At 45.8% G+C, this 12,862-nt stretch overlaps 1 protein-coding gene across 1 annotated transcript in view; it reads right to left on the reverse strand.

The window, feature by feature from the left end:
- The window catches only part of LOC142251551 (ectonucleoside triphosphate diphosphohydrolase 8-like), a 46,735-nt gene extending 34,913 nt beyond the window's left edge, over positions 1–11,822 (reverse strand). The window contains exons 1-3 of the mRNA XM_075324454.1: positions 11,752–11,822; positions 5,733–5,859; positions 357–474 (exon numbers count right to left, since the gene is read on the reverse strand). Of these exons, the coding sequence (XP_075180569.1) occupies positions 357–474; positions 5,733–5,858 (244 nt within the window). The 5' untranslated portion in view covers position 5,859; positions 11,752–11,822. The remainder of the gene's footprint in view (positions 1–356; positions 475–5,732; positions 5,860–11,751) is intronic.
- Positions 11,823–12,862: the final 1,040 nt, after the last annotated feature.

Genomic DNA, 12,862 nt, shown 5'->3' on the forward strand with positions numbered 1-12,862 from the left:
TTGCATTTTTATTTCGAAAATGGAACGAGATAGAGAAAAAAAGTGAATTACAAAGTTGTAGTGCATCATCAATTCAATACGAATCGACACCTTGCATATCTATGCCTATAGCTGCCGCCGTTCTCAAGTTAATGGCGGTGGACAGGATATGGGTGGACACACTGTGTATATACTGTGTGTGTGTGTGTGTGTGTGTGTGTATGTGTATATATATATATATATATATATATATATATGAATATAATAAAACCCCTTTAGATATCTTTCAGGGCAGATCGGTCTCTGATGCTACAACTATCTCAAAGATTCAATCAACGACTATAACAAATATGCGACTTCTGACCCATCATACTCACCGTCCACATCGCACACATGAGTCTGGCTCACAATCCCAGTGTCGTTCTCCTTGTCTGTAGGCCATTGATAGATGAAAAGCGATGTGTGGGACGAGCCGGCATCAAACACCATCCCATACTGCAAAAGACACAAGCGGGCATTGTGTGTACAGTGTCCCATCAATCAGTATTATAGTAATGGGCAGTGATCGTATGGGATTCTGGATTACAGGGAGGTCACATTCTTTTTCGGACAGGACTATATGAGGCCGGTGACTGTTTAATCTCTGGGCGGTGCCGTAACCCATGTCCAGCTTATAATTTGCAATTCTGCAGAATCCCTGCACTTTCTAAATATTTGTTCTTGAGCTGTGTCCTCTGAAAACACATGACTTATACGCGTTCCCACGGCAGTAATCAGCTCGCTACATAGAGGACGTCCACACAGGCAGAAACTGGAGCAAAGCTGGAAATTAAAAGAACATTAACTTCTCAAACTTTATTACGTGATTATTTTGGGCTATTTATATTCATTGGACTTTGATATTGAAGAATCTGCAATTATGCCATATATCAAGTGACTGTACAAGACCACATGCCCAGGCTATAGTACTGCAAGGGTGCTTTCATATACTTAAAGGGCATGTCCACAATAAGATATCTCGTACTAAACCTCATTTATAGTCTGTATTGTACTCCAGAGCTACATTTATAATTCTGCTAGGTGTTATTGGAAACTCTCAGAATCTTTTTTTTTTTTTATCAGACACACTCATGGGCTACTGTAAAGTTGCAGAAATGCACTGCACTTTGATTCACACGTGCATCGGGGTGGGACTTTGTGAGTTGGGTCCTCGGTGTATATTCCTTCTCCTGCGTCTTGTATTGCATGCACTCTTTGCTTTATTTAAATTGTATTGCATGCACACCACGCCACCATTGGTACTGTTGGCGTGCAATACAAGACGCAGGAGGTAGAATATACACTGAGAACCCCACCCACAAAGGCCCGTCCCCAATGCACCTTTCTATCAAAGTGCAGGTCATTTCTGCAACTTTGATCAAGGATATTTCAGCAACCAAGCTTCCGATCTTTCTACAACAGATATGTCTGGATTCAGCATCCTAGTACAGTATGGCACTGCCTGGATTCAGCATCCTAGTACCAGTATGGCACTGCCTGGATTCAGCATCCTAGTACAATATGGCACTGCCTGGATTCAACATCCTAGTACCAGTATGGCACTGCCTGGATTCAGCATCCTAGTACAGTATGGCACTGCCTGGATTCAGCATCCTAGTACAGTATGGCACTGCCTGTATTAAGTATCCTAGTACAGTATGGCACTGCCTGGATTCAGCATCCTAGTACAGTATGGCACTGCCTGGATTCAGCATCCTAGTACAGTATGGCACTGCCTGGATTCAGCATCCTAGTACCAGTATGGCACTGCCTGGATTAAGCATCCTAGTGCAGTATGGCACTGCCTGGATTCAGAATTCTAGCACCAGTATGGCACTGCCTGGATTCAGCATCCTAGTACAGTATGGCACTGCCTGGATTCAGCATCCTAGTACAGTATGGCACTGCCTGGATTCAGCATCCTAGTACCAGTATGGCACTGCCTGGATTAAGCATCCTAGTACCAGTATGGCACTGCCTGGATTAAGCATCCTAGTACAAGTATGGCACTGCCTGGACTAAGCATCCTAGCACCAGTATGGCACTGCCTGGATTAAGCATCCTAGTACCAGTATGGCACTGCCTGGATTAAGCATCCTAGTACAAGTATGGCACTGCCTGGACTAAGCATCCTAGCACCAGTATGGCACTGCCTGGATTCAGCATCCTAGCACCAGTATGGCACTGCCTGGATTCAGCATCCTAGTACAGTATGGCACTGCCTGGATTCAGCATCCTAGTACAGTATGGCACTGCCTGGATTCAGCATCCTAGTACCAGTATGGCACTGCCTGGATTCAGCATCCTAGTACAGTATGGCACTGCCTGGATTCAGCATCCTAGTACCAGTATGGCACTGCCTGGATTCAGCATCCTAGTACAGTATGGCACTGCCTGGATTCAGCATCCTAGTACCAGTATGGCACTGCCTGGATTCAGCATCCTAGTACAGTATGGCACTGACTGGATTCAGCATCCTAGTACAGTATGGAACTGCCTGGATTCAGCATTCTAGTACAGTATGGCACTGCCTAGATTCAGCATCCTAGTACAGTATGGCACTGCCTGGATTCAGCATCCTAGTACAGTATGGCACTGCCGGGATTCAGCATCCTAGTACAGTATGGCACTGCCTGGATTCAGCATCCTAGTACAGTATGGCACTGCCTGGATTCAGCATCCTAGTACAGTATGGCACTGCCTGGATTCAGCATCCTAGTACCAGTATGGCCTGCCTGGATTCAGCATCCTAGCACCAGTATGGCACTGCCTGGATTCAGCATCCTAGTACCAGTATGGCCTGCCTGGATTCAGCATCCTAGCACCAGTATGGCACTGCCTGGATTCAGCATCCTAGTACAGTATGGCACTGCCTGGATTCAGCATCCTAGTACAGTATGGCACTGCCTGGATTCAGCATCCTAGTACAGTATGGCACTGCCTGGATTCAGCATCCTAGTACAGTATGGTACTGCCTGGATTCAGCATCCTAGTACAGTATGGCACTGCCTGGATTCAGCATCCTAGTACAGTATGGTACTGCCTGGATTCAGCATCCTAGTACAGTATGGCACTGCCTGGATTCAGCATCCTAGTACAGTATGGAACTGCCTGGATTCAGCATCCTAGTACAGTATGGAACTGCCTGGATTCAGCATCCTAGTACAGTATGGCACTGCCTGGATTCAGCATCCTAGTACAGTATGGCACTGCCTGGATTCAGCATCCTAGTACAGTATGACACTGCCTGGATTCAGCATCCTAGTACAGTATGACACTGCCTGGATTCAGCATCCTAGTACCAGTATGGCCTGCCTGGATTCAGCATCCTAGTACCAGTATGGCCTGCCTGGATTCAGCATCCTAGTACCAGTATGGCACTGCCTGGATTCAGCATCCTAGTACAGTATGGCACTGCCTGGATTCAGCATCCTAGTACAGTATGGCACTGCCTGGATTCAGCATCCTAGTACAGTACGGCACTGCCTGGATTCAGCATCCTAGTACAGTATGGCACTGCCTGGATTCAGCATCCTAGTACAGTATGGCACTGCCTGGATTCAGCATCCTAGTACAGTATGGCACTGCCTTGATTCAGCATCCTAGTACCACTATGGCACTGCCTGGATTCAGCATCCTAGTACAGTATGGCACTGCCTGGATTCAGCATCCTAGTACAGTATGGCACTGCCTGGATTCAGCATCCTAGTACAGTATGGCACTGCCTGGATTCAGCATCCTAGTACAGTATGGCACTGCCTGGATTCAGCATCCTAGTACAGTATGGCACTGCCTGGATTCAGCATCCTAGTACCAGTATGGCACTGCCTGGATTCAGCATCCTAGTACAGTATGGCACTGCCTGGATTCAGCATCCTAGTACAGTATGGCATGTGTGGTGGATCTGCCTGATAGTAAAAGGTTTTGTACATAATAAAATGCTTGACAATTGGCTTTGTATCTTTCCTTAGTTTAATCCTATTTGCTGATTTTTGGAAAAGTATGTTCCAAGTGCACCAATCTCAATATTCCCCCTACAGGGGTTCAAGGATAATTGTACAACAGAAAGAAGAAAAATAAGGAAAATATATCCAGAAGAAACATAGCAGAGAAAGGAAGAATCATGTTGGATTTAGACCACAGAGGATCACACAGCAGTAGGTGCTGGCTGCACACAGGAGAGGGCATCGGGAACGCGCACACACACTGACATTGTGCGTGCTCTCATCTCCCTTTCCTGCTTTGTGATCCTGTGTTCAGTGGGCGGCCACTACATACAGGGAAGGAGCTGAAAACTCAACCCGTGCAGTGTCAGTGTGCGCAGGGCTATGGATTTAGATCAGGTAGTGTCCCAAAGTGAGCTCTGTCAATCACCATAAGCAGGGGCGGACATATGATTGCTGCAGCCGCACAGGGGCCCAAGAGATTAGGGGGCCAATTTCTGCCTCCAAAGCAGGTGTAATTGTGTATTTTGATAAATTATTGGATTGAAAATGGCCAATATAGTATTAATGCACGTGGGCGCTGTCATGATTCACACAGGGCTCTGCTGTTTCTGAGCCGGTGCATGTATCCTGCCTCCGGGGTTTAGGTCCCTTGGGAGGGGGCCTGTTCATTCTGGCTTTGTTCCGGGAGTCGCGCCGCCATATAGTGGTGCTGCTACCTCCGGGACGCCACCAGTAATATTTCCGGCTCTGCTGCGTGCACTGTTCCTAAGAGAAGTTCTCTATTTCTTGTCCTGTTACCCAGAACTGTTCATTCTGACCTCCGTCCCTCCTGCCCGACCTGACCTGACCTCCGTTTCCCTGACCTGACCTCCGATTCCCGAGCCTGTCCTGACCTCCATCCCCCCCTTCCCGACCTTACCGCCTTTCCTCCCTGTCCTCCTGTCCTGTTCCATGTCCTCCACTCCCTCCCCTCTGCTTACTTGCTCTCCCGGTATCCAACCTCGGCTCTGTTCTTTGACTTTGGCTTCTTCTCTCCTCAGTACAGACGTGTCACCCCAGCATAGACCCTGACTGATTGACTATCGCTCCTCTTCTGTTAGCGACCTCTAGTGGGTTTCTGTCTTACTGCACTCAGGAGTTCTGTTTCTACCGGAGGCCCAGGGCCACCTAGCGGTAGCTTTATAGGACCACTCTTGTCTGTATCCGCCAGTGGGGTGAGGATATAGTAATTGAGGGGGCGGAACTGTGCACCGAGCACTTGGCCACACCAAGGGTGCACCAGATCCCCCTCATTTACTTTTGTAAGTAAACTTTTAAGAAATTTACTAAAATCTACAGTAACTTAAAATGTTTCATAGAGGTTACATATGAAGGTCTCAATAGTATTATTAAAATTTGGGCGGTAACAGAGTCCCTCTAAATGCATTCTGCCTGTCTAAACCCGGCGTTACTCTTCCTTTCTCTTCTTCTTCTGGATATCTTTTCTTTTGTATCTATTTTCTTTGATCCCCAGCTTTGGGAATATTCAGATTGGCGCTTTCTGAAGTTATTGTTGACCATTTTCTCCCCAAATAATGAACAATAAAACTTTTGGACCTGAAATGTGCAGTTTACGAGTCCAGCCAGAGCCCGGGCAGGACTCGTAAACCGTTCACTTTACGAGATACGATTTTATGAGTAACCAGATCTCGTTCTGGAGTCATGTCAGAAAACAACAGTTTTAAGGGGTTTTATGGAATCGCTATATAGTTCTCAACTTCTAATTACCTTGGTTCCAGGGGGAACAGGGACCTCACCACTTCTCACCAGGGACAGAACGAGGGCAATTATTACAGATACACCCAACGCAACCAATAGCACCAGGATGCCCGTCTGCTTGGCGTCTACTCCCATCCTGCCAGAGATAAAGGTAGAAGATTAGATATAGATAATTAGATGCAGAAGGCAAATCCTAATACAAATCTGAAGCTTTGCTGTAAATTAGATGAGAACTCTTGCACTTACGGTACCGTCACACTTTAGCGACGCTCCAGCGATCCCACCAGCGATCTGACCTTGTCAGGATCGCTGGTGAGCTGTCAATCAGGCAGATCTCACCAGCGACCAGTGACCAGCCCCCAGCGACGCGTGGAAGCGATGCTGCGCTTGGTAACTAAGGTAAATATCGGGTAACCAAGCGCTTGGTTACCCGATATTTACCTTGGTTCCCAGTGCACACCGCTTAGCGCTGGCTCCCTGCACTCGTAGCCAGGGTACACATTGGGTTAATAAGCAAACCGCTTTGCTTATTTACCCGATGTGTACTTCGACCACGTGTGCAGGGAGCCAACACTGGCAGCCTGAGAGCGGCGGACGCTAGTAACCAAGGTACTTCGCTTGGTTACCCGATATTTACCTTGGTTACAGCTTACCGCAGGCTGCTAGAAGCCGGCTCCCTGCTCAATCAGGCAGATCTCACCAGCGACCAGTGACTAGCCACCAGCCAGCAGCGACTCGTGAAAACGATGCTGCGCTTGGTAACCAAGGTAAATATCGGGTAACTAAGCAAAATGCTTTGCTTAGTTACCCGATATTTACCCTGGTTACCAGTGCACACCGCTTAGCGCTTGCTCCCTGCACTCGTACCCAGGGTACACATCGGGTTACTAAGCACAGCGCTTCGCTTAGTTACCCGATGTGTACTCTGGCCACGTGTGCAGGGAGCCAGCGCTGGCAGCCTGAGAGCGGCGTACGTTAGTAACCAAGGTAAATATTAGGTAACCAAGCAAAGCACTTCGCTTGGTTACCCGATATTTACCTTGGTTACAGCTTACCGCAGGCTGCCAGAAGCCGGCTCCCTGCTTCCTGCACATTCAGATCGTTGCTCTCTCGCTGTCAAACACAGCGATGGGCGCTTCACAGCGGGAGAGCAACGTCCAAAAAATGAACCAGCACTGTGTGTAACGAGTAGTGATCCTACAGCAGGGCCAGATCGCTGCTCAGTGTCACATACAGCGAGATCGCTAATGAGGTCACTGCTGCGTCACAAAAACAATGATTCAGCAGCGATCTCGCTATGTGAGAAGTACCCCTTAGTATAAGGATCCCCTGCAATTAGTGTATATCTCTAATTTTTCGCATTCCATGCGCTGTCTGTGGAGCATTAGACCTGGGCGCATTCACCAGCTGCACTTTATATTGAAGACATTTTAATCTTCCACCCATTAAACTCCAGATGCTTACAATAACAAGCTGAGATATGGTCTGACCCGGGCCCAAATACCTCACTCACTTTATGCTTTCATATGGGAATCATTCATCAAGGTGAATTTTACCACATCAAGTCTATGACTTCAAGATGGAAGGGAAACCTCAAACCACATGAAGTCAATGAAAAATAAAAAAAATGTCTACCCCACCTTGTTTATTCAGAATTCCCAAACATTTAAAGATTGTGTTGCCAACCCTAATTATTAGGATCCCCATACCCATTAGACTAATGTCGGCTGATGGGGGGGGGGGGGGGCGACATCCGACTGTCAACTGGACAATCAGACAAAGCATCATTTAGCCGACGGCCATCTAATGTGTATTGGAGCGACATCCGACTGTCAGCCGAACAATCGGACAAAGCATCGATCAGCTGACAGTCATCTAATGTGTATGGGGGCACCGTCCGACGAACAATCGGATAAAGCATTGTTCAGTCGACAGCTATCTAATGTGTATGGGAGCGACATCCGACTGTCAGCCAAACAATCGGACAAAGCATCGTTCAGACGACAGCCATCTAATGTGTATGGGGGCGTCATCCGACTGTCAGCCGAACAATCAAACAAAACATCGTTCAGACGACAGCCATCTAATGTGTATGGGAACAACATCCGATTGTCAGCCGAACAATCGGACAAAGCATCATTCAGCTGACAGTCATCTAATGTGTATGGGAGAAACATCCGACTGTCAGCAGAACAATCAAGAAAAACATCGTTCAGACAACAGCCATCTAATGTGTATGGGAGCAACATCCGACTGTCAGCCGAACAATCGGACAAAGCATCGTTCAGCTGACAATCATCTAATGTGTATGGGGGCACCATCTGTCTGTCAACTGGACAATCGGACAAAGCATTATTTAGCTGACAGTCATCCAATGTGTATGGGGGCACCGTCCGACGAACAATTGGACAAAGCATCGTTCAGTCGACAGCTATCTAATGTGTATGGGGGCGTCATACGACTATCAGCCGAACAAGCGCAGAACGTATCGTTCACCCGACAACCATCGAATGTGCATGGGGGCGACATTCGACTGTCACCTAACAATCGGACAAAGCATCACTCAACTGACAGCCATCTAATGTTTATGGGGGCACCGTCCGACTGTCAGCCGAACAATCGGACAAACCATCTATCAGCCCACAGCCATCTAATGTGTTTGAGGGCACCGGCTGACCATCAGACGAACAATCGGAAAAAGCACTGTTTAACCGACAGCCATCTAATGTGTATGGGGGTGCCATCTGACTGTCAGCTGAACAATTCGACAAAGCATTGTTCAACTGACAGTCATCTAATGTGTTTGCTCGGATGATGGTCAGCAGGGGCCCCCAATCAGACAAAGCTTTGTTTAGCAGACAGTCATCTAATGTGTATGGGGGCGCCATCCGACTGTCAGCTGAACAATCGGACAAAGCATCGTTCAGCTGACAACCATCTAATGTGTATTGGGGCACCATCCGACTGTCAGCCGTACAATCGGACAAAGCATCGTTCAGCCGAGATGCCTGTCCTGTTGGTCTGATGATCATCCCCACACCTTGCTACAATACTCTCCCCGCACCATGAACTTGTCATGACCAGGACAGATTTTCAGTTTTTCTATTCATTGACAGCAAGCAGGACTATACAGAGTATATGACAAAAATTGCACAACTTTTCAATGACAGATTGAGCCAGCGGTTTGTTTGTTTTTTTGCTGAAACTAGAAAACTAAAATTAGTCTTTCCACATTTAGCAGATTCTTAGCACATTGCAAAGAAGTTACATAAGGAAGTGAGATTAACCCTGCGTAATTCAGAAATAAGCCATGTAAATATCACAGGCGGTACAACACCCACCAGCGCAGACTGCATTTGCAAGTGAGATAAAAGTACTAGGAAACAGCATAACCATCAACACGGGACTAGAAAGACATGGCTGATCTCATCCCCAAAACAGCGCCACACCTGTCCACAGGCGGTATGTGGTATTGCAGCTTATCCTCTGTTACTTCAGTGAAGCTTATCTGCACGACCAGACACAACTCATGGACAACCCCTTTAAGCGTTATGAACCCAGTCCACATTAGGATGAGGGTAGCGGTGCCATGTACGTGTCATAACCAACGCATGAGATTCCAGAGTCAGGTATTTCTGCCACACGTGGTGAATTTGCACGTGCCTGCGAGCGCCGCATAGTGTGACCCATTTACAAGCCTGTGTTGTGCGGAGGTGTTACCATGTAGCTGGAAAAGGATGAAGCAACTATGCAGAAAAGACATAAAAGACATCCCCCCCCCCCCCGCCTGCTCCAATATATGATACTAAGTATACATCCCATACAAAACCACAGCTGGCACAGACCAAACAGCAGCAGGGGAAGACATCGATGCAATGATATGAGCACCATGCCGATATAACCTGGGCATCTCCTGTATATAATTATATATGTACAGCCGATATAACCTGGGCATCTCCTGTATATAATTATATATGTACAGCTGGTATAACCTGTGCATCTCCTGTATATAATTATATATGTACAGCCGATATAACCTGGGCATCTCCTGTATATAATTATATATGTACAGCTGGTATAACCTGTGCATCTCCTGTATATAATTATATATGTACAGCCGGTATAACCCGGGCATCTCCTGTATATAATTATATATGTACAGCTGGTATAACCTGTGCATCTCCTGTATATAATTATATATGTACAGCCGGTATAACCCGGGCATCTCCTGTATATAATTATATATGTACAGCCGGTATAACCTGGGCATCTCCTGTATATAATTATATATGTACAGCTGGTATAACCTGGGCATCTCCTGTATATAATTATATATGTACAGCTGGTATAACCTGGGCATCTCCTGTATATAATTATATATGTACAGCCGGTATAACCTGTGCATCTCCTGTATATAATTATATATGTACAGCCGGTATAACCTGGGCATCTCCTGTATATAATTATATATGTACAGCCGGTATAACCTGTGCATCTCCTGTATATAATTATATATGTACAGCCGCTATAACCTGGGCATCTCCTGTATACAATTATATATGTACAGCTGCTATAACCTGGCCATCTCCTGCATATAATTATATATGTACAGCCGGTATAACCTGGGCATCTCCTGTATATAACTATATATGTACAGCTGATATAACCCGGGCATCTCCTGTATATAATTATATATGTACAGCCGGTATAACCTGGGCATCTCCTGTATATAATTATATATGTACAGCTGCTATAACCTGGCCATCTCCTGCATATAATTATATATGTACAGCCGGTATAACCTGGGCATCTCCTGTATATAATTATATATGTACAGCTGATATAACCCGGGCATCCCCTGTATATAATTATATATGTACAGCTGGTATAACCTGGGCATCTCCTGTATATAATTATATATGTACAGCCGGTATAACCTGGGCATCTCCTGTATATAATTATATATGTACAGCCGGTATAACCTGGGCATGTCCTGTGTATAATTATATATGTACAGCCGGTATAACCTGGGCATCTCCTGTATATAATTATATATGTACAGCTGGTATAACCTGGGCATCTCCTGTATATAATTATATATGTACAGCCGGTATAACCTGGGCATGTCCTGTGTATAATTATATATATACAGCCGGTATAACCTGGGCATCTCCTGTATATAATTATATATGTACAGCTGGTATAACCTGGGCATCTCCTGTATAGAATTATATATGTACAGCCGGTATATCCTGGGCATCTCCTGTATATAATTATATATGTACAGTCGGTATAACCTGGGCATCTCCTGTATATAAGTATATAGTGATATGGGCTATTCCTGTAATATATTTACTAATATATAGAATATCCTGTACACGGCTCGGTCATGGACACTTCCACACGGTAACACAGGACGTTTCTCTGGGAATCCGAGCACCTGGACGCTTCTTTCTCTATATTTACACTAGTACATTATGAAACATTGTATCACATTTAGCACCTAATAACCTTCATCACATAAGTATCAGGATAACTATTGGAAAGATACTATAAGTAAACTTCATTTTCTGTTAGGATTGGGGTATTCAGATCTTTTGGGACCCCCCATGATTTATTGAGGAGAGTCAGTAACAAGACGCCTATGGGTTCCAAGCTTCTAATCCGGCTCCCTGCGATATCTTTCTGGAGTTTTACGTTCTTTGTGAGAGTTTTTTTTAGTCGTTTAATCCCATTGAATGACTCTTGGAGTTGATATAAAAAAATAACAATCAGATTGTAAGCTCTTCTGGCACAGATTTTTTTGGTGGAGCAATAAAGCATATACCAACGTCTTATTAAGAGGGTGAAGAAATGCAGCTTAATTGATAAAGTGTCAGAATATTATTATTGAAGAAGGGCACGGGGTAAGATAATATTGCACCCAGGTTACTTATCCTCTGCTGCATTGCTGAGAAAATAAACTGTAATCTGAAGAATAAATCGGAGATTAAACAAGGAGTGTTTGCGGATCTCATTACCAACATACCTGGAACCTGGAACAGACCCAGAGTCGCTCCTTCCTGAGATGCTGAGGAGACCCGAAGACAAGTGAGAGGCTGGTTCTCCAAATCTCAATTTAAATTCTCCTCTTCCCCTCCCACTTTGCGCAGGGAAAGTTCAGCCATAGCCAGAGCTGTGCTGCCACTACAAGTGGGGTTATACTTAGATAAAGACGGTTAACTCCTTTCATTCCTGATGCATTTTAGCCTATCAAAACCACAGTCGAGATGCCCTAGCCCTGCACTATCTCCCATTGCCAAATGCTGCAAGGAGCTGTTTTACATGCAAATCTCATGTTGATACCGTGTTTTTCCAAAAATAAGACACTGTCTTATACTTTTTCTGCCCCCCAAAAAAGCACTAGGGCTTATTTTTGGAGGAGGTCTTATTCTTGGAGAAAGAGGTTGGGGGTAAGCTTACCCCCCAAAAAAGCAGACACCCAGTAGACTCATACTTACCAGACCTGGACATCTGCGTGGCTCCTAAGTCCTCCCTGTGATCTCCGGTGGGTGTTGCACGCCGTCCTCCCCTGCTTCTGGCTGACACACTCACACACAGCAAATCACACACACACTCCTCACATCCAGCGTTACATAATGCGTCCGGCCGCAGGGAATGATGGAAGGAAGTCACGTGTCCGCAGGTCCTGTAAGCTAGCATTGCGGCAGGTCCTTGCGCTCCACTGCACAGCCTCTCAGGATTCTGCCAGCAAGAAGAAATCGGTGTCCCTGGATGTGGTGAGTGTGAGTGTGATCTGATGTTTGTGTGTGAAATCGGATGTGTGTGGGTGTATGATTCACTGCAGGTCCTCCTGCTCGGTGTCTGGTATGATTGCGGGGTATCTGCGGTCTATAATGAAGTGTCCTGCAGTATCTTAAACTTTTTTAGCTGTATGGACAATTCATTATTGACGTGCAACTAGGGCTTATTTTTGGGGGAGGGCTTATAGTTAAGCCTTGCTCCGAAAATGCTGAAAATCCCTGCTAGGGCTTATTTTTGGGGGGAGGTCTTATTTTTGGAAAAACAGGGTATTTATCATAACCTTGGATTACGAGCATAATTGGTTCCGGCAGTGTGCTCTTACACCAAGTTACTCT

This window comes from Anomaloglossus baeobatrachus, chromosome 9 (genome assembly GCF_048569485.1).
Source record: "Anomaloglossus baeobatrachus isolate aAnoBae1 chromosome 9, aAnoBae1.hap1, whole genome shotgun sequence".
NCBI classification, from domain to species: domain Eukaryota; kingdom Metazoa; phylum Chordata; class Amphibia; order Anura; family Aromobatidae; genus Anomaloglossus; species Anomaloglossus baeobatrachus.